Here is a 25,939-nt window from a genome sequence, read left to right as displayed (position 1 = left end):
GGGGTGGGAGTTTAGGTTAAGCCCATCTTTCTTTACCAATTGAAACATTGTAGATCTAGGGACCACCCCGACTGCCTGAAGGCTGCAGCTTTAGGCTGAATGAGAGGGAGTATCATTTTGCCCAATGGGTAGTTAACTTTATGGAACAGTAATTCCTGAGAGGTGTGCTGGCTGAAAACATAATAGGTTCTGGAAGAGTTAGGTAAATACGTTAACTTAGACATGCGGTGGGTTAATCAAAAGAATTTTGGAGCATTTTCAGCTGGTCAGAGACTTTCAGGGGGCCTGATGTGGCATCACTGTAGCTACGCCTGAACCCATGGACAGAAAGAAACCAGTGTCAGTAAGCACCAGGCCCCAGAGTCCCTGAAGGATAGAGGCTGGCCAGGGGCCACTGCGGCGGCTCCAGTGCTGTGGGGCTGGAACCTGCAGCCTGGCTGTGCCGCAGTGGACCCAGGACCAAGTCTGCTTCTGCCACCGACTGGCTCTGTGACCTGGGAAAAGTCCTCCCCTCCCTAACCGGGCCTGAGTGTCCTAATCTCTGTGCTGGTGGAGTTGAGAGTGGTGGTCTCTGAGATCTGTCCGGCCTCTAGGAGTGAAGCGCCGGGTTTGAATTACAGCAGAGGAGGTTACGTGTGGGATGCTGAGCAGTCGGCTTTGGTGTCTCCCAAAAACTGACCAGAAGGGAGGGGCTGAAGTGATTAGTATGTTCAAATGAGTCATAGCAGGAGGATTTAAAGGAGGGATTTCCTGGCTGTAAGATGTGTAATATTCTAGAGTATGTTGTCAGCAGAGACCATGGGGTCTCCGTTTCTGGAGATGCATGCACGGAAAGGGAGCCTGCTCCAACTGGGCCAGTTTTAACAACAAGGCTTAACAACCGCGGCTGGGCGAGCGTTTGTTGAGTGCTCTAAGTGTTTACAGTGGATTATTTCATTTAGTCCCTGTAGTGGTCCAGTGGGCACAGGTGGTGTTAGTATCCACATTTTATTGTTAAGGACGCTCAGGCACACAGAAGTTCAGTAACTTGCCCAAGGGCACGCAGCTGGTAAGACAGGGAGCCGGGATTTGAACCCGGGCAGTCTGGCCTGAGTCCATGCCCTTAAGTGCATTTCCGTCTATCTGGAGGCGTAGAGGAGATTTATGGCAGCTCATGCTTTCAAGTGGAGTTTTTTTCTAGAAGCATGAGGAGGATTTATAATCTCTTGAGCTGCCAGCCCCAGGATGTTTTAAGGCTAGCCTTGAGCAGGGAGGAGGTGGGGGAGACCTGGCAGGGGTCAGGGTGCCTGAGAAGAAAGGCAGTAGGGATGGCAGTTCCGCTCCAAGATGGTAGGTGAATGCTGGGCTTCATGGGTGCCTGAAGCCCTGATCCCCAAGGCCACCCTGGCACCAGGGTGCATGGGATTTGAGGCCTGAGCAGGAGGAACAGGGAGATCTACAGGGCTGCACCGACCCACCCCCGCCCCTAGGCTGAAGAACGCCATGGCAACATTGAGGAGCACCTGCGGCAGCTGGAGGGGCAGCTGGAGGAGAAGAACCAGGAGCTGGCAAGGGTGAGGACACCGGGCTGGGCCCTCAGGCCCCCTCCCTGCCCCCAGGGTAGGCTCCCAGGATGGTCTACGGAAGGGGCATGGAGGAAGGGCCTGGCCAGGGACAGAGCCACAGAGCCAGGGAGGAGGTCCGCAGGTGGGGGAGGAGGACGTGGTCGGCAGAGCTGGAGAGGGGCTCCCAGAGGACAAGAAGAGGACAGGGGAGGGGATGCAACCCAGCGGGAATGGATTGCTCCCGGTGAGGGCCAAGGCCCTGGGGTGGCCTGGTGCGAGGCGGGCTAGCTGTGCAGGTGCGCCAGCGGGAGAAGATGAACGAGGACCACAACAAGCGGCTGTCAGACACCGTGGACCGGCTGCTTAGCGAGTCCAACGAGCGCCTGCAGCTCCACCTCAAGGAGCGCATGGCCGCCCTGGAGGAGAAGGTGCCCGGAGGGCGGGGTTGGGGCGCGAGAGGTCAGTCGGGGGCGGGGCAGGCAGGGAGGCCGCAGTGGGGTTGTGGGTCCCCCAGGGAGGGGCTGGCACCCCTGGAGGGTCAGGTCAGGGCTGGGAGAGCAAGGCGGGGGCCCGAGGCCGGCAGGGGTGGGGGCCCGGCTCACCGCTGCTCTCCCCCAGAACACGCTGATGCAGGAGCTGGAGAGCTCGCAGCGGCAGATCGAGGAGCAGCACCTCCACAAGGTACCCGCCGCGCCGGCCTGGGCGGGCAGGGCTGCCGAGCACAGGACGCGGGTTTGCACGTAGCTGCTCTGGGCCCCGGCGCTGTGCTAGGTCTATGTCAGTCCGCGTGCGTTCGCTGTTTCTTTATTCTTCACTGTAGCCCGTCGCGGTAGACGCATTATTACCCGCAGGTAGAGAAGAAACCGAGGCCATAAGCACAGGGCGTAGGGTGGGCAGCAGAGAGGCAGGGCCCAGTGAAGAGCTCAACTCAGGGGTTTAGTGGGGGCCTCACACCCTGGTGATTCTGGGAGGATGAGCCACCGTCCCCGCCTAAGCAGTGTCTCTGAGATCCGGGAGGAAGGACCCCAGGGCCCTGTGCTGCCTGCCCAGCCCCGTTTGCCATGCGTTTGTGTGGTGGTGAGGGGTCCGCAGGCCTGTTCAGGAGAGCCCTTCCCCCACACACCCTCTCCTGGCCCTGCCCCCTGCCCACCCTGCTGCTCACCTTCCAGCTGGACCTCTTCTTTTGTGGCATCTGCAGGCCGGGCCTAGGGCCCCAGCTTTGGGCTTTGCAGTGCATTCTTCTGCTTCTCCCCAACTCCGCTGTCCTCTTTGTCCCTCTCTGACTCCCACCCTTTCCTGTCTGCCCCTCCCTGGCCCCCACCCCCACCCCGGGTCTGCCTGGCACAGGGCCGCCTGTCTGAAGAGATTGAGAAGCTGCGCCAAGAGGTGGACCAGCTGAAGGGTCGAGGGGGGCCGTTTGTGGATGGCATCCACGCCAGGTACTGGAGCGCGGGAGGCTGGGCATGCTGGGCTGGGGTCCTAGATGGACCCTGAGAAAGGACACTTCCCTCCACCAAAAGACCACTGAGGACCTCAGGGTCCTCCTCCTATTCAGGGTGGGACACTGAGGCTTAGAGGACTTGGTCAAAGTACCCTACTCACTCGGGCAGTTTGGAAGGGAGCACCTGTGCTCTGAGGGATGCTGAGAGGCAAGTAACGAGATCATGCTCCTTTCCCTTGCCGTGGGACACGGCCCGGGCTTCCTGCTTCCTTGACAGAGGCAGGCCCTTGGGAGGGGCCTGCTGAGTTCCACGCTTGCCGCGTCCCACGAGGCCCACTGGTAGAGAGTGGGCTCACTCTCGTTCTCTTGAGAGTTGAGGGCCGCCTGAGTCCAGGCAGCCGGCAGAAAGGCAGCAGGAGAGATTGAAATGAGGCATCCAGAACTTCCTACTGGAAGCTGAGATGCCACGTTACTCGTATGGCTGTGGTGTTCCTTTTCCCGAAAACGTTTTAAGAGATGGTGAGTGCAGCTTACCTCTAAGGCTTGAATTAGGCCCATGTCTCAGGGAACCTCTGGATTTTTCTCCCCATTTTTTTGAAGCAGTTGGTATTAAACTCAGACCTCGAGCCTGTCCCCAGTTCTCAGGCCAGAGAGGTGGGGTGAAGATCAAGGAGGCTGAAGTGGATGATGCCACTCGGGGTTCACGGCTTCCGGCTGTTTTCTCGCTAAACCTAAGCCTCTGAGATCAGAGCCCCTGCAGTTCCCTTTGGCCATGCTCTTGCAGTGTCAGGGAAATGGGGATCAGCTGCCACGAGGAAGAGAGGTTGCAGGAAATGTGATATGTACGTGTGGAGAGGCAGTGCTTGAATTAGGGAAGGGGACAGTGAGCTTGAAGAAGAGACGCCTGCAGGTGTCTGGGGCGGTAGAGACTTGAGTGCCGACCACCTAACTCAAGTTCGTCAGGAATTATTGTACAGGAGGGTGAAGAGAAGCAGAGAATGGAGACAGATACAGTCTGTCTCCTATTTCTCCCTTTATATAGGTTGACCCTAAGGGACAGCCCCTCATTTAGTAAGACATGCCCCAGGCAGAATACACCAAGCCATTAGCCACAACTCGCTTTCCTTAGTAGTTGGGAATTCTTGGCTTTGACTGTAGAATCACTGGACCCATCGTGGCATTGGGGCTGAGTTGTGGGGGGTGGGGTGGGGTTGGGGGTGGGATAGGCAGGAACTGCCCTCTCTGTCCAGCTCTCTCGTGTAGGCTGTTCCTTTGTTCTGGGCTCCCTCAAGGGTTCCAAGCTGGGAAGGCATGGAGAAGAGGTGTCATTAGGGGAGGGGTCCAGATGCTCCAGATGATTGTTGCCAGGAACCCCAAATCTCAGGGTTGCAGTAGACTCTTGGGGCAGTCAGAATGGTTTCTCTAGCCTATGTCTGTGATGCTGTGTTAGAGCCTCCTGAAGCTTCCTGGGGATAGGAGGTGTGCCTGGGTCGAAGTTTAGCCAGGGACTCAGTCTGGATTATGGGAAGACCCGAGGGAAGGTAACAGGGAGAAGACCAAGAAACGAAGACCCTCAGAGTGAAAAGGACCTTTAGACATCATCCCTTCCAACCTCTCCTAATGCCTGGAGCTCTCCTGCACCATTCTTGTCGCGTGGCCGGAGACCCTCTGCGTGAATGCCTCTGTGCCGAGGCGCTCAGCTTTTTAAAAGCCACCAGTTGTCTCATAAGCCAACTCTTGCCATTAGAAGATCCTTCCTAAATGGAAAGCTGCTCCCGAGAACTTTCTCCTCTGGCTCATTCTGACCCTGGAGCACCAGAGACTAAGTCTAATCTCTTGCTTACATGGCAGCCCCTCAGACACTTACAGTAGCTCTGTGTCCTGCTAAGACTTCTCTTCTCCAAGCTGAAGATCCCTTGACTCTTGAGGCCCGGTGGGTGTGAGCTGGGGCGCTCAGTCCTCAGGGCCTATCTTTGCTCTCCCTCTGCGGGTCACCGCTCAAGGTCACACATGGGCAGTGCATCGGACGTGCGGTACTCCCTGGGCACAGCCACCCACACACCCCCAGGTCTGCATCGCCGCTACTCGGCATTGAGGGAAGAGCCTGCCAAGGTGAGGGGGTGGCAGGGTGAATGTGGAGGGACCTCCTCGGGGAGTTTGGGGTCAGTTCAGCCGCGTGCCTGGCTCCAGTTACACAGACGGCTGGTGTGCAGGGCAAATCCTTCTCCTGTCCTCCCCCATGTCAGCGACAGCTGCAGCCCTGGGGTTGGGGCCATTGTCAGCTGCAACAGCTGTGCCCCCCCTTGCCTTGGCCTCCTGGTGGGCAAGAGGTGGGGGCTGGCGGGCGGCCAGCCAGTCCCTGGGGCCCCACTGAAGTGTGTGTGCGTGTGCCTGGGCGTGCAGGCGTGTGTTTCTGGTGGTCAGGGTGGGGGTTGCGGGGGTAAGATGGAATTGGCAACCTTTCTGGAACAAAAGCTGGTTCATGGGGGAGATGAGGGAGGGATGACAGGTTAGCTGGCCCTTGGGATGGCACCGGGAGTGTTCTGAGAAGCAGCTGTAGGTTCATTCTGTCCGAGTCTGGCCAGGGAGACTGGGGGGGAATGAGGGGAGATATGGAACAGAGAAGGGCTGACTTCCATCTGTAGGGGAGTCTGGTCCCATAATTGTTAATCATGCTCTGTCCTGAGCCCAGGTCCTCTAAATGCTCTGGGGCATTAGAAGATATAGTGGAGAATGAGGGAACTCCTAGCCCAGAGTAAGATTCATCTCTACCGTTAAGAAACCCCTAGTCTGGTGGGGGAGTCACAGTCTGAAGCCACCACTTTTTTTCCTCTCCCCTCTCTCCTTTACACGGCAGCTGCCCTGGAGCCCACACTAAAGGCTGCAGAAGCTAGAAGAGCCCTAGGGGGAGTCAGGGGTCTTTGGTCATAGAGGACGGTGTTAGAGTGCCTCTTTGTCCCTGGTCCCCTTCCTTTCTTCCCTGCTCGACTGGCTCTCCTGGCCCAGTTCTCTGCCCTTTCATCTTCTGGGCCTTTGTCCACCGAAAAGGTTTGTAGGACGATTTCTGAGAAGCTGCTGCCTCTCAGGGTTGACCAGAGCGTCCTACAATGTGCTCAAACTCCAGGAGACAGTCAGGCCTGCCTGGCCTTTTCTTGTTCCCTGGATCTAGTCGCCCTTTGTGACTTTGTCTGAATAGAAACTGGTGGCTTTTATATAGTTCTTACTTTGTGCCGGACACTGTGCTAAGGGCTTCACGTGCATTTCCTCATGTAACGCTCACAACTGTCTGTGAGATACTGTTATTACCCTCATGTTACAAATGAAGATGCAGGAACAACTTTCCCACACTAGACAGCCAGTGTTTGGTGGTGCTGAGATTTAAGCTAAGGCAGTCTCTGTTTGGAATCTGTTCTTAAACCACTCTGCTAGCTGGTTTTTAAAGTAGTAAGAGCAGTATTTCTTAGACTTTAATGTGCAAAGAAATCACCCATGGATCTTGTTAAAATGCAGATTTTGGATCAGTAGGTCTGATAGTGTGGCCTGAGATTCTGCCTGTCTAACAAGCTCCCAGGCGATGCCAACGCAGCCGGGTAGAGGTGGGGAGCGTCTTGTTTTGCAGTTTTCTGGGGTGTCTTATTGTTGCTCCTTTACCCTCCTTCTTTGCTAAGGACTGGGAGCCATCTCCACTGCCTGGGGTGCTGGCCTCCACAGCTGCCCCTGCCTTTGACAGTGACCCTGAGATCTCTGACGTGGATGAGGACGAGCCAGGGGGTCTGGTGGGCTCTGTGGACGTTGTCTCTCCCAGCGGCCACTCAGATGCCCAGACCCTGGCCATGATGCTGCAGGAGCAGCTGGATGCCATCAACGAGGAAATCAGGTTAGGATGGGGTGGAAGGCCTGGGAAGAGCCGTGAAGGCAGGGGGCCCTTCGTGATCGGGCACTGCAGGAAAAATCCTGCGCGTATTGCTCATCTCTCATGGCTGCACCTTACAGTGCCACAGTCTAGGGGCCCTCTGTGGGGCATCAGGCAAGGTTTTGGTACAGTGCCAGACCAAGAGGGGCAAGGCCTCAGATGTACTTGGCAGGCTTCGTCTCCGCTCTCGGGGCTGGTGATGGGACCGGGCTTGGGAGGATGGAGGCAGCTCCTGCAGCTCGTCGTAACCACCAAGAGTTTGGCTCCCGCTTACCGAGGCTAGTGCAGGGTGAGAGCTTACAAATGCGACTGTCAGTCTTGGCACAGTCCTGGAGGTAGGAAGCAGGATCCCTGTTTTACAGACAAGGGGACAGAAACTCAGAGGGGTTAAGTGACCTGCTGAAAGCCATACAGCAAGTGGCAGAGCCAGCGTTCAAACTGGAGTCTAAATTTGGTCCTCTGTGCTGGGCCTCCTGTCTGTAGTGAGGCATCAGACAGAAACAGCGGCAGGGAAGGCTGGGAAAACCTTCACTTTGTCCTGCCTTTTTAATGAGTTTATTAATGTTACTGACAAACAGCAAGGGGAAATCTGAGCCAGATTTTATTTGAGCTTTATAAGCTGTAGAGGTGATCTGTTTAATGGTTCCCAGACTTTTGGATTTCACAGACTGGTTACAAAGACACACACTCACACACACACAGAAGGGTACTAACATAGGATCACCAACTTTTTATTTTGCAAAGTAAGACATTAAAGATAACTACCATTTACTTTCACAATCATTCTGCAAAAGAAAGGCCATTTTAACATCCCTAAAGTAGGAAAGACATACTCTCAGAATAAAGAATAAAGACAAGTCCTTTGTTTGTGAAAGAGGGTTGGCGCCTTTACACCAGCATGTGTACGTGTGGGTGTGTATACACTGCTCGCTGAGGGCCTGCTGTGCACGCACACACCATTATCATCATTGCTCTCATTTTTACATGGAACAAGGCAAACCCATCGGAGCTCAGCATCAGTTAAAATTCCTGCTTGGGAACTGGTGGCTTAGACTGCTGCAGACGTTGCGTGTGTTGGGAACAGAGGCACAGAGAGCAAAATGCTTCACTCAGGGTCACCCTTGTAATTAGTGGTAGGACAAGAAGTCTGACTTCCAGGATGGTTTGTGTTCCCCTGACCAAATTGCCTCTTTCCCCAGCAACTGCTTTTGTTAAACTGTGGAGGGGGGCTGGGCATAGGCCAGCTAATACGAGAGACACGTTTCTCAGCTCCAGTTGGATAGAACCTGGCGTACCTGCTAGAACGTGTCCATCCCGGCAATGCCAGAAGCAGCGGGTGTTGCCTTCTGTGTGTGGTCATGGGGTGGAGAGTGTGGGCATCGCCGAGCTCTGCCTCCCGCTGGTCCTTGCGGGGGCTAATGGCGAGGTCTGGTTTTGTCCACCTGCCAGGATGATTCAGGAAGAGAAGGAGTCCACGGAGCTCCGCGCTGAGGAGATTGAGACGCGTGTGACCAGCGGCAGCATGGAGGCCCTGAACCTGACGCATTTGCGCAAGCGCGGCTCCATCCCCACCTCTCTGACCGCCCTGTCGCTGGCCAGCGCGTCCCCCCCACTCAGCGGCCGCTCCACACCTAAGCTCACCTCCCGCAGCGCTGCCCAGGACCTGGACCGAATGGGGGTCATGACCCTGGTGAGAGGCAACTGCCATCACTGGGCTCGGCACTGGGGGGAGGTTACAAGAGACAGTGGCTCCACTTCTCTCAGCTGGGCCTGGCTTCTTCTCATGACCTGTGCAGACCCCAACATGTCAGGCCCACCAGCCTGTCCTGGGTTTGGAAAGGCCCCATGTGGTACCTTCCTTGTCCTCTCCTTTGGATAAGCCCAGAATGCTTAAGAGACTCCCCACTGCCCACACCCCTTCCTCTCTTGCGGAGGGAGCCCTGGCTTGTTTGTCCAGGCCACCTTTTTTCTGATGTGCTATTCTCTCCAGGCTTGTGTGAGGCACTGAATCCTGTCTTCTCACCCTAAGACCGCTGGGCTCCCCTTGGGGTTGGCTTTAGGGCATCCAGTGCGTGAGTCCGGCTCACCCTTCGCTCTCTCTTCCAGCCCAGTGACTTAAGGAAGCATAGGAGGAAGCTGCTGGTGAGTGCTGCCCGCTGTCCAGGTACTCACGGGTTCCTTGCTCCCAGGCCCTTCCCTTCCGGCTTCTCCCCCCAGGCCCTTGAGTCTGAGTCCGAACTCAGAGAGGCGCCGGGGCCTTCCCACTGCGTTTCTCCACGCTCCTCTGCCTCTTCTGGGCTGGGTAGGCAGGCCCCACATCTCTCCCTCTACCCCCTGACGGCTCCACTGTCTGTTCAGTCGCCAGTGTCTCGGGAAGAGAACCGAGAGGATAAAGCCACCATAAAATGTGAGACTTCTCCTCCTTCCTCACCCAGGACGCTGCGGCTAGAGAAGCTTGGCCACCCAGCCCTGAGCCAGGAAGAAGGCAAGAGGTAAGAGAGACCGCTGGTCTCTCCATCCCAAGGCCATCTCATCCCTCCTTCTGCCTCTGCAGGGACTGCATCTTGCCTGTCCCAGGCACCTGAATGTCTCACTTCTCTTTGAAACGCCGTCAGAGAAGAATGTTCCCATGTCTCCCTTAGTCACCTGCTCTGATCATACCTCCTCGGCCTCACCCCAATTCTGACACTTAATATAAATTCTTCCTGAGGTCTAACTTCCATCTGTCCTGCTGTAACTTAAGTATATTTCTTCTTATTCCACGCGCTCCTGGCTGTCGTCCTGTAGTGCCTTGGAGGACCAGGGCAGCAACCCCAGCAGCAGCAACAGCAGCCAGGACTCCTTGCACAAGGGTGCCAAGCGCAAGGGCATCAAGTCGTCCATTGGCCGCCTGTTTGGGAAGAAGGAGAAGGGCAGGCTGATCCAGCTGAGTCGGGATGGAGCCACGGGCCATGGTCTCTGTCCCCTTCCAAGCAGAGGTCTGGGTGGGCGTAGGGGTGCCAGAAGCAGGAGGGTATCCTCGGATCCGGCCTTCCCTGCTTGCCCCCCAGGGACCAGTGGGTGGAAGCCACAGGTGGGCAGAGCTGTTTCGTGGTGAGGTGGACTGCCTGGACAGGTGGCGAGCTCCTGCCACTAGAGGCGTCAGGCCGCTGCAGGGTGGCTGTGCATTGTCATGCTGTGGGATGGTTTCCTGTATCGAGGGGAAGATTGGGCCTCTGAAGTTTCTCCCAGTGGGGAGCTTTTCTGGTGTCCTGTGCTAGCATCTTCGGGAGATTCTTGGTTCTTTCTTTAGAAGAGTCGGGTCTTGATTGGAGCTTATTTCCAGTACATCTGGCCTCCAGGACTCAAAATATTATAATACCTAATTCTAGCTTTGTAGACGTTGAATTCAAGAGTGCACTTGGGCAAGGACAGCATCGTTATGACCTCTGTGATGATACAAAGTTCTAGTGTGTGCGAGGCATGTGGTGGGCACACGATACATAGTAGCTTTCTTTGTCCGCTTCTCTCTCTTCTTTCCTTTCTTCCTTCCCCTCCCCTCTCTTTCTGTCATCTTTTTAGTCATTTGTTCCACACACATTTATTAACTACTGTATGGCTTAGTAACGGGTGTTGGAGTGATAGTTCATTCCTTAAAAGAGCTCAGTGTGTAACGAAAAGAGAAAAATAAAGAGATGATTCCAAAACCATCTCATGGGAGCGATATGCCCAGGGTGCTTCTGGAACTCAGAACTTGGCCGAGGAGTGGCGGGGGCAGCAGGAGCAGCTTCCTCTGGGAGCCGGGTAGGAATTAGCCAAGCCAAGGAGGGCTCTGTGTGTGAGGGGAAGCGGGTGGCCTGGGAGAGGGAGAGATTTGTGGGTGTGAGAGCGCTGTTTGCACTTACGTGTGTTCAAAGTGGAGAAGAAAGGGTGGGAGGAGCGGGGAGAGGGGACTGGACAGCCAGGCTGGGGCCAGCTCGGGGGGCCTCAGCATCTGGTGAAGAGGTTCGGAAGTCCCTCCGGGGCAGTGGGAGCACTGACGCATTTCATGCAGGGGAAGAACTTGATCAACTAGAAGAAAGGAACCTTTGAACCCAAAATGCATGATTATACTTTTCTGCACCTCAGGAAGATGTGAATCAGAACATAGCTAGCTGAGTGAGGAGGAGGAAGAGGAGGAGGAGAAAAGGGGAGGAGGGGAGGAGGCCCTGGAGTGACGTAGAGCACCCTCCTCCCTCGTCCACAGGGGCGAGGGCAGCTGTGGAGCAGCCACAGACGGGGGAGCCGCAAGGTCCGGTCGGGGGACAGGTGTTTTGTGTGCAGCCTTATGAGTGCCCGTGTCCCCCACACCACACTGGCACATAAACCTAAGGCAGCAGCTCAGATTGGCTTCTGGGTTACCCACACCTGCTGCAGTGACCAGGACTTAAATGAATTCTAAGCTTCTGCCCGTTGCCACGAATTCTGTAGGGTTCTGGCATCAATTCGAGGAGATCCTTTGCAGAAGGCAGAGCTGTGCATGTTCCCCTTCACAGTTGTGCAAGTGAGGGCACCCAGAGGGGGCCGAGAGAGACATCTCTCCACGTGCCAGTTTTGCCACCCCTGACCCAGGTCAGGATGATCCTTCTCTCTCAGCCTTGTAGCCCGCTTGTGTCTGGCTGGCTGGGTTTTCTTTGTACCTCGGCTTGGAGGCAGAACAGATTCTGTCTAGGAGTCTAGGGTAGGACAACTTTGGTCCATCTGGCTGGAAAACAGCTCCAGGGCTGAGGCTCCCAGGGGGACTCTCTGGGCTGGGGGTGACATACTTGGTGCCACTCTGGGACTGCCTGGATGCAGGGACATTGAGCAGAGGCTCCAGGAATAATGAGTGGCCCCATCAGGCCCTCCTGAGTTGTCCTGTGCTGAGGAGCCTCCTGCTGCTGCTTCTACCTGCCCCTGGTCTAGGCCAGGGGAGGAGAGGGGAGGGCCTGGCTGACCCATCCATCTCTTCCCTTCTAGTTATGCTGACGGACTCCGAGCTCAGCCTGCAGGAGCCCATGGTGCCTGCCAAGCTGGGGACCCAGGCAGAGAAGGACCGGCGGTTGAAGAAGAAGTAAGAGCCACAGGCCATGCTCTGCCCAGGGGGTGCCCAGCGCCCCCACCCACTTGCCTTCCCCTGGGTGCCATGGGACTGAGCTCAGGGAGCCAGAGCCCAGATAGGCCTTTCCTGAACTGAGCTGGCCTGGCCCAGGTGGGCAGAACAGGGTTGGGGGCAGCTCTTACGGTGCCCCGAGAGAGAAGGAGGCAAGGGAGCTGTGGGAGAGTGACCTGGGGGCTGTGGGAGAGTGACCTGGGACCTGTGGGTCTCCAGCAGGGCAGATCGAAACGGCTAAGTCAGTGTGTTAGGTCGTGTGCAAACACAGTAAGAGCCCCTCGCCTTCTGGGGATGGAGAGGTGTTCCTGCCCCGTTTTTTGGTGTCACATTGCTTCAGGCACAGAGCAGAGGAAGTCCAGGGATGGGGAGCAGGGGTAGTAGGCATCCACCTCTTGGCATGGCCCAGTGGTCCCCAGGAGCAAGCATGGTTGAGAGAGAAGGAAGGGCCAGTGACTCTGTTGTTCCTCTTCCTACAAGACACCAGCTGCTTGAAGATGCGCGCAGAAAAGGAACGCCCTTTGCCCAGTGGGATGGCCCCACTGTGGTCTCCTGGCTGGAGGTAAGCCTGGCATGGGGAGGCCACTCAGGGCTCTGGAGGGAGGATGTGTGGCGTGGGACGAGGAGGTGGTGTTCCTAGAACTTTCCTGGCATGTTTCTCCCCTGCCAAGTGCCATGTGCCATACGGCATTTAGCTCCTCTCCCCCTCCCCCAACAAACACACATGCCAGTTACTCGGAGGACAGATTGATGCTGCTTACTGATGCTTCATGGGTAGCTAAGTTTGGATAAGGGGAACTAACCACCGATGCTTTAGACTTTCACAGGCAGTTTGACTCTTCTCATAGGCTGCCCGCACCCCTGCGATGCTGAGAAAATCCCTTCACCTTCCCAGCCCTCAGATTTTTGATCTGTAAAATGAGAAAAAGAGGGATTTGATGATGCTTATCTCTGCACTCCTGTGTGCTGCATTTGCTGAACCGAGTCCATGGACGAGGGCTGGCCTTTGCCCCTTAGTATTGCCAAGTTCTTGGCAGTGGGGTCCAGGTCTTAGGGGAAGGGGCTGAATTACCCTCCTGTGCCCCGTGTCTGCAGCTCTGGGTGGGGATGCCCGCGTGGTACGTGGCAGCCTGCCGGGCCAACGTGAAGAGTGGTGCCATCATGTCCGCCCTGTCGGACACAGAGATCCAGCGGGAAATTGGCATCAGCAATGCCCTGCACCGGCTCAAGCTCCGGCTGGCCATCCAGGAGATGGTGTCGCTGACGAGCCCCTCCGCCCCGCCCACCTCCAGGACCGTGAGTGGCCTCTCCCTCACCCAGGGCATTTTCAGAGGCCTCGGGATAGTGTTTGCGAAGTCTCCCGTTGGGCTTTGGGAAGGTGGTAACCTTGAGCCCTGCTCCTTCCTTCCCATCCTCACGAAGGGCTCTCCTTGGTCTTCGAGAGGGTGTGACATTGATCCTAGGAGGATCCCAGCAGGCCTAGTGACCTGCCTCCCACATACCACCCATGGGCTCCGTGTCCCTGTCTCTCTCCTGCCAGTGATTCCAGATATCTGGGCAGAGTTTCTAGGATGGACCTTCTGGGGTTTGGTATCATTGCCAGGTTGGGGGAAACAGAGGGAGTAGGGCATCTGTGAATTCCGTCCTGGTCCTCTAACCTCAGCACAAGAAAGAATGCAGACTGTTCCACTGACCCTCAGGGTAAAATCTTTTGTTGTTGTCCATCTCTGTGACTGGTGTCGACCCACGTTCCAGATCAGCATCATTCATTCATATTCATCCAGGAAGCTTTACTGAGCACTTTCTGTGTGCCGCGTCCCATGCTGAGCAGTGTGGGTGTGATGATGAAAAGGACGCATCTTCTGCTGTCAGGTTGCCCAGAGCTAGGAAGTGTGCAGAGCTCTGGGCTGGGCCTGTGGGAGAACTCAGGGGGAGGGAGTTTTGTCCTTGTCCTTGGGGTTCCCGGCCTAATGGCGATCCTGGGACCCACACCCAGAACCAGCTAGGTTTTCTCTCTGCCTGCAGTCTTCTGGGAACGTCTGGGTCACCCATGAAGAGATGGAAACTCTGGCAACATCTACCAAAACAGTGAGTCTGGCCCTTGGCCCTGGGCCTGGGGTTAGGACTAATGAGTGCCCCGAGGATGAGGGGAAGGTTGTGGGAAGTCAGAGGGGGTCGCAGGAGATCTAACATAAGATTGATGTCCCTGATGTGTGTTCAGGTTCTGTTCTCAGGGTGGAGGGTTGTGGGGAGAGGGGTGAGACTGGGAGCAGTTGGGGGGGGCTATTTCAGAGGGTCACAGCTTAACCTGGGCCACTGGTGTGCTGCAGGGGAGGAGAGGTGGGCTGGGAGGGCTTCATCCTAGTTCTGGGCCTAAGCCAGAGTCCCTGCCCCTGTGTTCGGTCCTTGGTAGAGGAACAGGGAGGGTTGGGACAGCCTGGCGTCTCAACTGGCTCCCACTCAAGCCTGGGAGGCACAGAAGTGTGTTTTTGCCACACACACATTTGCCGCCCTCTCACCAAAAACATGGGTGCACACATCAGCCTTCTGTTCTCTCTTAACCGTCCCAGCGAGCTCGCCCTGGTCACCCACCCAGATACTGGGGCAGCTTTTCCCTCTCCTTGATGGGGCTTGGGGTAGAGGCCACCAGGTTTCTTGACTTTGCCTGTTTCCCCTGACACGTTTCTTGACTTTGCCTGTTTCCCCTGACACGCTGCCTTGTTCCTGCTAGGACAGTGAGGAGGGCAGCTGGGCTCAGGTAAGCCTCCCTTCCTGGGTCTAGAACCAACTCCCGGAAGTTCAGGACATGTTCTTCTAATAGGTTCTCTCCCCGGCAGGACTTTCTCGGTCCAGTTGTGTTTAAGTCCCTCTTCACGCTGAGAGCCCCGGACTCAGGTTCTCTTCTCCTGCCAGCACACCCCACTCCAATCCCTTTAGCTACTTGTTCTGGTCTCTCAGGGTGGCAGGTGAGGAGCCCTGGAGGGCTGTGCCCGCTGCATTCCTGGCCCTTCTCCTCAGTGTGACTCTTTTCCCGGAAATAATGAGACTCAGATTAGTATGATCTTCTTCCTCTCCCTGTCCCTTTCAGCAGGTACCCCTGGTGAACTGAGCAAAGGACTGTCATTCATTCATTTAATGAGCAAATATTTATTGAGCAAATATAGGTATTAGGCTCTCTGGATATAGAAGTCAACAAATAAAGCCCTCATGGATCAGGAAACAAACAAAGGGGTAATATCAATAAACAAACCATATCAATAGAGATACAAAAGGCAATCTCAATATAAAAACCAATAAAGAGACAATAGCAGGTAGTGATGGGAGCGGCGAAGACGACGGAAGCAGGGAGACCCCATTGGCAGGAGGGGAGGAGTCAGTTACTGCACCTGCACCCAGGGAAACCCTGCTGGGCAGAGGAGATGGAGAGACCTGAGACATATATGTTACATGAAAAATGCAAATTCTAAAAGATGCATGGATACCATAACTCATAGCCAAGCAAAATTAATGATATATTGTTTAGAGAAATATACATTGGTGATTGTAAAAACCGTAAAACAATTTCTTTTTTTTTTTTTTTTTTTTTTTTTTTGTTGAGACAGAGTCTCACTTTGTTGCCCAGGCTAGAGTGAGTGCCGTGGCGTCAGCCTAGCTCACAGCAACCTCAGACTCCTCGGCTTAAGCGATCCTGCTGCCTCAGCCTCCCGAGTAGCTGGGACTACAGGCATGCGCCACTATGCCCGGCTAATTTTTTCTATATAGATTTTTAGTTGTCCATATAATGTCTTTCTATTTTTAGTAGAGACGGGGTCTCGCTCAGGCTGGTCTCGAACTCCTGACCTTGAGCAATCCACCCGCCTCAGCCTCCCAGAGTGCTAGGATTACAGGCGTGAGCCACCGCGCCCGGCCAAAACAATTTCTTAAAACCAAAGGAATAATAGAAAACTTAGCACCGTGATTGCCTCTTAGGGGGCAGCAGGAGACCCGAAGGGGAAGAAGAGCAGGAGGGCGGGTGTAACAGTGGGTGACGCTCTGCTGCTTAACTCAGACGGCGGCCACACGTGCTGACTTCATTTTCATGCTTAGTAATGAAAACGTGTTGTATGTAGTTATGTATGTATCAGTGATTACATTCTAAAAGATAACGAAATAGCCTGTGGTGGCTCAGGCCTATAATCCCAGCTACGTGGGAGGCCAAGGCAGGAGGCAGGAGGCTTGAGGCTTGAGGCCTGAGGCCTGAGGCCAGGAGTTTGAGACCAGCCTGGGCAACATAGTGAGACCTTGTCTTTTAAGGAAAAAAAAAAAAAAGATAACAGAAGACTTTTCAGCAAGTGGGGCAAGGAAAGCGTGATGGAGGGTCACTGGGAAAATTAGAGCTCTCTAAGGATGGGTGCTCAGGGAGCACTCTGCTCCCACCAGGAGGCCACGTCCGAGTGGCAGGCCTCACGGAGCCGGGCAGAGGGTGTAATGGGCAAGCAACGGAGGACCTGGAGAATTCGTGCAGCGGAGAACCAGGCCTTAGAGGACTGAGTGCTGGTTATTCAGACACAGGCCACTCGCCCTTTATTTTTTTCCGTCTCCAGCCAACACTTAACTTCCTATGGACTGAGCGAGGCCAGCCGGTTTTCAGAGCGAGACGGGCTTCCCTTGCCACCCTGCAGGTCCTCTGTGACACAGCCTCTCTCCTGGGCTCAGCGGGCCCGAGGCTCTTTGAGAATCAGGAAGGCAAGTCTGCCGCACAGCACCGCAAGCGCATTCCAGAGTCCACAGGAAGGATTCCTGTCCTCTCCCGCCTGGGGAGTTGCTTCTTTCATTAGTGTAGATAATTGATACAGGAGTGGAACCGTATCATTTAGAGATCTTAAAAAGTTCCGTGTAAAATCCCCACCTCCCACCGTGACCGGCCTCTTAGTGAAGATAAACTGAAATCTTACTGAACCGCCCTCCTTCCCTCATGGGTGGAGGATGGATGTTTCTCCCAACCGGCTATGCCAGCTGCACCCTGCTGGCTCTGCCTTCCTCCCCCATGGCCTCCTCCATCTTGTTCCCGCAGACCCTGGCGTACGGGGACATGAACCACGAGTGGATCGGGAACGAGTGGCTGCCCAGCCTGGGGCTGCCCCAGTACCGCAGCTACTTCATGGAGTGCCTGGTGGACGCACGCATGCTGGATCACCTCACCAAGAAGGACCTGCGGGTCCACCTGAAGATGGTGGACAGCTTCCATCGGTGAGTGAGGCTGGAGCCCGGGGCCACCTCCCCAGCGTGGGCCTCCCCCAACTCTGGGGGTCTGTCCCCGGCAATAGAGGTGCTCCGTCTCTTTCCGTGGCCTCTTCTGTTGGGCCTGTTTGCCCAACAGGCCTCCCTGTTGGGCAAACCTCCCTGTTGCATCCTTGTCTGATCCTACAATTTGAAGGTTTGATCCTTTTACCTCTAACCCTAAGACATAAAATGTCATTTCTCTTTAGCTTCACCTTTTTTGAGATTTTCCCCCAGGTTTGAATTCCACTGCTTGTCTTTGGGCTTGCTGAGTCCTCTGTGTTTACCCTGAGAAGACTCAAACTGAACCCAGTGTTTAATTTAGGAGTCTCATTCCTTCCAAGTCAAGGGGAAAGGTCTTTCTGGGCCTTTGCCCTGCCAACATCCCAGATCGGCGCCTCTTGGCTTTAAACTCACATCTTTTTTTACAGGATCTCATCCAGTCCTCTCCTCTTTGCTGAAAAGATCTTCTGTTCAAACGTGTCTGCAGCAGGGGTCCCAAACTGGCAGCCCGTGGGCAGAATTTGGCCCACAGATGTACTTTGTTTGGCCCACATGCATTTTAAAAATTACAAATTTAGTTGCCAGTATTTAAACAGTAGATGATTTTACACAAAATTCTGGAGTTCTGGCTCCTCTTGAAAAATGGAAAGCTCTGTCAACACAGTCGTGCATGGGGACAGCCCGCCGAAGGTGTCCGGCAGTGCCCTCTTGGGCAGGTGGGCCTGTCCCAGGGCCTGCCGGCCCCCCGCTGCCTCCCTCGCTTGCCTTACCTGCCCGGGCTCGGCAGGTGTTTGTGCCGGGGAGCGCCGTGGGTGGGAACCGTTCTGGGAGTTTTCAGGAAGTCCTTCTTAACATGCAGCTCCAAGTCGCACCGGTGGCTCTGTGAGCCAGGTCTTTTGCCTTGCGTGGCTGAGACCAGGTAGGGCTGGGGGTGTGGCTTTTCAAGGTTCCCTCAGGGCTCTGTGGATGTTCCCTGGTCTCTCCATCTCATACACCATAGAAAGTTAAATCTGGAAGGGATCTAGTTAACCTCCCATTTTATGGATGAGGAAATTGAGGCATCAGAAGGAATAGCAGCCCAGTGTCACTTGGGGGTGACAGCAGAGTACAGGGGGGACCCACGTCTGCTGACTCGAGTCCAGCGCTCTGGCCACCACACTGCAGCGCCTCCTGTCCTGGAACCCTCAGCCTTCCCGACCCCCGCGTGCAGGCTGACTTGTGAGGGAAGGTCGTGTCCTCCCCTCGGCCCCCCGCCCCCACAATCCACTGGGGCTGAAAGGGAATCTTTTGTCTCTGCCAGGGAGGCTGCCAGGCCGGCTGCACCTGTCCCCCACTCAGTGACTGACAGGGCTGGGAGGGGAGAGCTGTTCCCCCGCCAGGCCTGGGTGTGCCTGGGCCCGCTTGGAGGGTCCGGCAGCCTGGCCCCGCCCAGCACTGTGGAAATCGCCCCGCACCCCGCCCGGTCCCAGAGACAGCCCGGCCGCACACGCGGGTCTAGATTCAGCTCAGCATCTTGAGTACTTCGGAGTTTCCAAAGCATTTCCTGTGCCTCCCCTCAGCTATGGATATACCTGCGCTTATTCCGCTTAACGTTTCACAAGCATGTTCTTATGTCTAAAAATTCTTTCAAATCATGATTTTTATGGCAAGAAAGGAACCTTTAAAAACTCTTATTTTACATGTAGAGAAAACAAGTCCAGTAGAGGCTGAGCTCTATCAGGTCACTCAGCCTGGTTAGAGAATGGGGCTCAAACCCCTGGTCTCTTGACACCCAACTCGGAGCTCTTTTCCTGGGAACACAGTGCTCCTTAAGGGGCTCCTGTTTTAATAGAACGGTGCACACAGTAATCAGAAACGCCACCCTAACGTGCTTCTGTCACCCAGTGCCTGTGATTGTCCAGGGGCTGGGCCACGCCCGTGCACCCACTCTCACCTGGAGGAAAGGTGTGAGTGCCCCTCAGCTAGTGGTGGCAGAGCGGGCTACACCCAGGTTAAGCTACCTTTGAGGGCCGTGTATTTTTGCTATGTTATGCAACAGCTTTGAAAGGCCTGGGAACTGGACTGAAAATTCTAGTAAGTGAGATTCAGATTAGACAGAAGGCATTTCCAGCCATGGGTTGTGTGTGCTTACGCCCCTCTCGGTGGACCACAGGTTACACCAGTGGCCTGAGCAACACGTGGGTGGCTGGAGCCAGGAAAGGGTTCCTAGACAGGGTGTCTCTGACCTATGAGGGAGGGACTGTTTTTTGGCAGAAGGGTTTCCTGGATAAAACTAAGGGGAAAGAAGGAGGGGACATTATACCCAATTTAATATCACAAAGTGGTGGCCTAAATAATAGAGGCAAAGCAGTTAGAGATCGGAGGGACCTTCTATTCCTCCATAGATGGGAAAACCCAGAGAGGCTGAATGACAAAGTAGTATTCAAGTTAAGGAGGAACACTACAATTTTTCCAGGAAAGAGTGAGCTGCTTTGAGAGGTAGTATAAGTTCCATGTCACTGGAGGTGTTCAGGCACAGGGTCAGTGACTACTCTGAAGGATGATGTAGAAGTGACCCCTGTATTAGGTGGGAGCTTGGACCGATGGCCTCCTCTGGGTCCCTTTTAACCCACAGAATCTGTGGTTCTCAGACTGGCTTAGTTATTGAGTGCTTACTATGCCCCTGGTACTGTTTTAAGTGCTTTTAGTAGTTTACACGAATTATTTCATTTAATTCATCAAGCATTTATAGAGTCCCTACTATGTGCTAGGGGTTTAAGGTCTGTAAATACAACAAAGTTCCCTGCCTTCATGAGCTTACATTCTAACTGGAAGGGATAGTCAAGGAACAATGAATATTTGGTATTATGGGAGTGTGGCCAGGGGTGGTGATGTGATATTGCAGTTTTAAATCTGAAGAACAAGGTGGCTAGTGAATTGGATGGAGAAGTTGACATTTCTGCAAAGACTTAGGGGAGAAAAAGGAGAGAGCTATGCAGCAAACTGGGGAAGGAGTGTTCCAGGCAGAGGGCCTGGAGCAGCTAGTGCAAAGGCCCTGGGGCCTGCAGGCCTAGCGAGGCTGCTGTATTTGAGGGACAGCAGGGGTGTCAGTGTGGCTGCAGCAGTGAGAGTGAGAGGGAGAGTGGCCAAGGGGGTCAGACAGGTAAGGGAACAGATCATGTAGATCTCGTAGGCGTTGTGAGAACCCTGAGTGGAATGGGCACACAAAGGAGTATCTTGCTATGGCTTTTTCTTTGCTTTGCGGGCAGTAGGGGTCTTTGTCATTCCAGTGCCTGGAGAGGGAGGGACATGTTGATTTCATTCAAAGAACTTCTCTTCCATCAATCAACCCCCAGGCCCACTCCCTGACTGAGAGGGAGGACATGGGGTAGGCGGAGAGAGAGGGAAACAGCTGGGCAGGTGTTGGGATCGACTGTGGGTAAGCGTGGGGTAGGGAGGAAGAGAGCGTGAGGGGGCTGGGGTGCTCTCCGTGCTGTGGCTGAGCAGGATGTGGGGCAGGGGGGTGGGGACGCGGCCCACTGTGGCTGTGGCTCAGGGCTGTGTGCCTGCAGAACCAGCCTGCAGTATGGCATCATGTGTCTGAAGAGGCTGAATTACGACCGGAAGGAGCTGGAGAAGAGGCGGGAGGAGAGCCAGCACGAGATCAAGGGTAAGCTGCTCAGGCTGGGCGGGGCCTCCTCGGAAAAGGTGCGGGAAACGCCTGCCTTGCTGGTTCCTGCCTCGGGCAGCGCGGGGAGGAGGCCCCTGTGCCTCTGGGAAGCTCTAAAGCCGAGAGTGAAGATGCAGCCCCAACCTCAGGGGGCTCCCAGCTTGCTAAAGGAGATGGTCCATGCCCATTTGGCTGTCATACCCCTCCCTCGCACGCACACAGGACAGTGGCCGCCAGCTGGACAGATGCAGTGAACCCCAACCCCCTAACAGTGCTGTAGCCTGGTGTGCTCTTGGTACTCGGCGGTTTGGGTGGGGTCGGATGGGAAAGAGAGGCGGGTCTTAGAGGAGACCTTGAAGGCAGCAGGAATAGGACGAAGGCCATTCCAGCCTGCGGCAGGGGGTTGACCTGTGCAGGGGCTCTGGGGAGCAAGCTGGGAGCCTGACCCCAAGTCCTGCAGGCTGGCAGGGATGGGGTGAGGAGCGGCTGGTTCTCCAGGAGCCCAGGTGCCGGGGAGGACAGAAAGATGTGGAAAGCTGGGGGTGGGGTGTGAGCCAGAGAGCAGGTGGACTGGGGCCGTGGGTCCAGGGAGCCCCATTTCTGTCTCCAGAGGGCCCCTTTTTCTTTCTGCCCCTTCTCTGCCCCCACCGTCCAGATGTGCTGGTGTGGACCAATGACCAGGTGGTTCACTGGGTCCAGTCCATTGGGCTCCGGGACTACGCGGGCAACCTGCATGAGAGTGGTGTGCACGGTGCCCTGCTGGCCCTGGACGAGAACTTCGACCACAATACGCTGGCCCTGGTCCTCCAGATCCCCACGCAGAACACCCAGGTGGGCGACCTTTTAATCTCTCTCTTGCTCTCTTTCATTCTCTCGCTCACACATGGAGGCTTAGGAGGTCTCTGTGGGGGTCTTTTCTGGGGCCTGTCCTCAAACCTCCAGGTGGTCCCTGTGCATAACCAGGCCCCTTCGGGAACACGTGTCCTTTACATACAGAGCACGTCTAGCACAGGCCTGGAATGTAGTGTGTCCTTATGACGTGTATCCCACACCGCTGTGGGTACCCCCAGCTCCTCCCAACCCCTGTTCATAGCGGAGACTGTTCCTGCCTTTTGCACAACCTGCTTCTCTGACCTGACTTTTTTTTAGAGGAGAACTGGCCCCGGGGCCCATAGGGACCAGAGCCCATCTCTCCTTTGACTGCCGTCCTAGGGACCTGCTCCTGGGCCCCCAGGCTTAAAAAAGCTAAATATACCGAATTACACAGCCCAGAGCCTCTCCATGCCAGGGCTTTGTCTCCCTGTCAACAGCTCAAAAGATTAAACATCTCCTTAAATTACATTTCATCATTTTTATGGAGCTGTCATCCCAGAATATATCTAGATTCTCTTGAACCTATTTATATTTTTGGCCTTTCTAACTTCCTGGGGGTAATGGATTCTAGCAGTACAACTTGTTGTGTAAAGTACTTCCTGATTTTATTTGTCCTAAATGTGCCCCTGTCAGGCCTTCCCTGGGGAAGGAACTGCTTTGTCCTAATAGTTTAGGTTTGGTAAATAGGTTTGTGTCTGACCAGTTCTCACCTTTTGTGATTTCATCAACTCTGATTGTGTTGCCTGTGGCCCAAGCCTTCGTCCCTCCAGACAGAGTGGTCTTAATTCCTTTAGCCTTTCCCCATATAGACTCGCCTCTGTGCCCTGATGGCTTTAGCTGCCCTTGTCTGGACTGTTTGCAGCTGTCAGGTCTCTTTGGAAATTCAGCCACCAGAGCGGCACAGGCTATTCTGGGAGCAAACACGTTTTGGCTTGAGTGCGGGTAGAGCTGTGTTGTCCCATAATTCAGGACAGTGTGTTGGCCTTTGGGGGGTGGTGGCAGCGCACAGGGCCAGCGTGTCATGTAGACTCTCTGCAGTGACCCCCCGACCAGCCAAAACAGAGAGCATAGGTCCCTCATTCTCTAAGAAGACCTTGGAGTCTCCCAAGCACAATTTCTCTCCACTTGTCCACCTAGAACCTCATTTGCTGCACTCCTGCCCACTCACACAGCTTTGCGAGATGCTTCTGAAGTATATACCTATCTTTGTCACCCTTCGCTACCTAGAGGAGCAATGTGACTTGGATACTTGAAAAGATTTACTATGCTTCTCCCTTCAGATCATTTATAAAAATGTTATAATCCCATACTGAGAAAGACTGTCCTTAGGGAACTCTACGGTTAATATTTTCCACCGAGAAATGGGCCTTTCTCTTTCTTTGGTTTCTCTTCTCTAACTGCATTCAGTTTTTGAAGATAGCAGTAATTCTGTAAATAGTAGCAAAGACACCTCTCTATTGCTTTCTGACCTTTCACGTTTTGCTGAGCCAGTCATTTAGCTTAGCTATTGGGAGAAGTAGTATCTGACTCAATGTAGAGTCCTTCATTAAAAATATCTGGTGGCAGTTTTGAAAACTTCCCTGTTTCTGGCGCTTCTCACAACTCCCCATGAGTTAGTCTCCTGAGAGGCCTGGGGAAAGCCGGTGGGCACCACCTGCCCCAGGGGCCACCACTGTCCCCGGCCAAGCAGTCTTCCTAATTTCAGTTTTCAATGTGAAACCTTATCGGATATATTTATTTAATCCAAATAAGTTACGTTCTGGTTATCCACGGTCCATATGCTTAGTTACCCCTCCAGAAAGGAAGTCAGGCATGATTTTCCCTTTTAGACAATTTTTTTTTCCTGTAGGTAAAGCCTGTTCATCCACATGTTCTATGATCCTCCTTTTAAAAAAATTACATTTTCCTAATTTGCTCCCTATGGAAGACTCCTAAGGCTTATAGTTTCATTGCTGAGGTTTGCTTGAAGGAGCAGCATCAGGAGGGTACGTGAAGGCCTCTAATGGCTAAATGTGCTGAAGTCCCCGTCTCTGCCCTTGGGCCCTAGGGAGCAGGTGAAAGATGGCTCAGAGGTCATTAGCCATAACCTCCCACCTTTCCTTCTCTCGCCCTGTGGACTCCAGGCGCGCCAAGTAATGGAGAGGGAGTTCAATAACCTGTTGGCTTTGGGCACAGACCGGAAGCTAGATGATGTGAGTATCTGGCCATAAATTAGGGGCCTTGGGGATTTGGTCATCACTGGCTCATGGGATTGAAGTTCATGAGTTCTGCTTTCCCTGGGCTGCCGACTGCTGGGCTGCCGACTGCTGGGCTGGACTGAGGGAAGAGAGCCAGAAGTGATGGGGTGATGTCAGGGGTTTGGGGGGGCAGGCCAGGCCCGGCAGGACTTGTCTTTGGGTAGCAATAGGCTGTGGAAAAATCTATGAAACTCATTCCCTATACAAACCTAAAGGCCCCTATATGTTACACTTCTAGCATCTTCCAACTCTGGGCCCAGCCCTCCTAACTACACAGGATCAAAGCTTTGGGATTATGCCTTTGTCCTTATCTCTCAGGCCCCATATCTTCAGCCTGCTCAGTAGGATTCCAGCTCATCCCACAGTAGTGTGCTGTTTGCAGGGGGAGGCCCTGCTGAGGCTGTGCCACCACAGGTCTGCGCTCTCGTTCCTCAGTGCAGTCGGCACAGCTAAACACACGGCTTTCTCCCTAGTTTCACTCTCAGCATGACCTTCACGCCACGTTAAAGTTCTCCTCTCTCAGCCCTCCTGGTCACGGAAGCAATAGTCCCTGGTACTTGATTTCACTGGCCCTTCCCCTGGAGTTTAGGGAAGACGCGACATCCTGAGCCACACGCTCCCCTTAGAGATGCCCACCCCTCACCTGTTTGCTGAGGACGCGGCCCCCACCTCCCCCTCCCTGCCCCCTCCCGAGTCTCCTTCCTGTCACCAGCCTTGCCTGCCCTTGCCTGCCAGGTCTGCCTTCGCTGACTTGGCGACAAGCAAGTTAAAAAAGAGCCCAGAGGATGTTTATTTTTAGCTTCTCCATCTTCAGTCAGATCATTGTTTCTTAGTTGGGTTTAACAGGGCTCAGCCTCACCTTTGCAGAACGGTCGCTCTGCTTCAGTAGACAGGTCACTCTCAGGAATGCACAGAATTTGTGGACGTAGGTTTTCTTCACAGAGGTAGCTTGAAGTTTGGGGAAAAATCTCTCTCTCTTTGTGTGTGTGTGTGTGTGTGTGTGTGTGTATTAATATGGTGGTTTCTGATTTAGAAAACAATTTAGAGCTGGATGCGGTAGCTTGTGTCTGTAGTCCCAGCTACTCAGGAGATTGAGGTGAGAGGACGGCTTGAGGTCAGGAGTTCAAGACCAGCCTGGGTGATACAGTGAGATCCTGTCTCAAAAAAACAAAAAACAAAAACCACAAAAAAAAAACAAAACCAAAAAGTTATTTAGTCTTTCCTCATCCTTATAAAAATATTCTTTGAATATGTGCTGTGTGCCAGGCACTGGGCCAGGTGTGGTGGTGTAATGGTGACAGATGTCTCACTTTATGACAGTTTTCACTATGTGAGAGGGTTATTATCCCCATATTACAGACGAGGAAATCAAAACTCAAAGAGTCAACTTTTCATGGTTTCTGCCCCTGGGAGCACAGAGTTTGAAAGCAGGAGTGGGGACGTGAAAGGGAGGGAGGGAGGGAGGAGGAGAGGGAGGGGGCAAGAGATACCGTCATGAGTTGTTTAATGATGGGGACGTGTGTCTTTAGGTGATTCTGTCCCTGTGCAAGTAGCATATGGAGTGTCATTCCACAAACCTAGGTGGTGCAGCCTACCACACACCTAGATACATGGTATGGCCTTTGCTCTGAGGTTGCAAACCTGTACAGCATGTTTCGGTACTGATACTATAGGCAGTTAGAACAGAATGGTAAGTATTTGTGCATCAGACATAGAAAAACATAGCAAAAGTACAGTGAAAATATGGTATTGTAACCTTATGGGACAAGTGTTGTATATGTCATCCCTCACTGACTGAAACGGTATGCAGCGCATGACTGTATTAATGGAAGAATGTCGTAAGTCCACGTACAAATGTTCCTAGGACAAGTGCTATGACACAGAGGTACACAGTGCTAAGAACCGGTCTA

The 25,939-nt window shown here is 54.1% G+C and overlaps 1 protein-coding gene across 11 annotated transcripts in view; it reads left to right on the top strand.

The window, feature by feature from the left end:
• The window catches only part of PPFIA4 (PTPRF interacting protein alpha 4), a 48,003-nt gene that overhangs the window by 18,086 nt on the left and 3,978 nt on the right, over nucleotides 1-25,939 (top strand). For 4 of the 11 annotated variants that reach the window (XM_069459640.1, XM_069459635.1, XM_069459633.1 and 1 more), the window contains 19 exons: nucleotides 1,470-1,553; nucleotides 1,841-1,972; nucleotides 2,163-2,225; nucleotides 2,892-2,983; nucleotides 4,989-5,097; nucleotides 6,654-6,862; nucleotides 8,348-8,588; nucleotides 9,005-9,040; nucleotides 9,257-9,390; nucleotides 9,686-9,852; nucleotides 11,876-11,969; nucleotides 12,489-12,570; nucleotides 13,104-13,304; nucleotides 14,034-14,096; nucleotides 14,740-14,766; nucleotides 17,062-17,237; nucleotides 20,822-20,919; nucleotides 21,575-21,750; nucleotides 23,916-23,984. In XM_069459640.1, the coding sequence (XP_069315741.1) occupies nucleotides 1,470-1,553; nucleotides 1,841-1,972; nucleotides 2,163-2,225; nucleotides 2,892-2,983; nucleotides 4,989-5,097; nucleotides 6,654-6,862; nucleotides 8,348-8,588; nucleotides 9,005-9,040; nucleotides 9,257-9,390; nucleotides 9,686-9,852; nucleotides 11,876-11,969; nucleotides 12,489-12,570; nucleotides 13,104-13,304; nucleotides 14,034-14,096; nucleotides 14,740-14,766; nucleotides 17,062-17,237; nucleotides 20,822-20,919; nucleotides 21,575-21,750; nucleotides 23,916-23,984 (2,253 nt within the window). The remainder of the gene's footprint in view (nucleotides 1-1,469; nucleotides 1,554-1,840; nucleotides 1,973-2,162; nucleotides 2,226-2,891; nucleotides 2,984-4,988; nucleotides 5,098-6,653; nucleotides 6,863-8,347; nucleotides 8,589-9,004; nucleotides 9,041-9,256; nucleotides 9,391-9,685; nucleotides 9,853-11,875; nucleotides 11,970-12,488; nucleotides 12,571-13,103; nucleotides 13,305-14,033; nucleotides 14,097-14,739; nucleotides 14,767-17,061; nucleotides 17,238-20,821; nucleotides 20,920-21,574; nucleotides 21,751-23,915; nucleotides 23,985-25,939) is intronic. The other 7 variants (XM_069459637.1, XM_069459642.1, XM_069459639.1 and 4 more) reach the window with 5 other exon arrangements.

This window comes from Eulemur rufifrons, chromosome 27, assembly GCF_041146395.1.
Source record: "Eulemur rufifrons isolate Redbay chromosome 27, OSU_ERuf_1, whole genome shotgun sequence".
NCBI classification, from domain to species: Eukaryota; Metazoa; Chordata; class Mammalia; order Primates; family Lemuridae; genus Eulemur; species Eulemur rufifrons.
The sequence above is the reverse complement of the archived record's forward strand: the minus strand, read 5'-3'. Positions and strand labels throughout refer to the sequence as shown.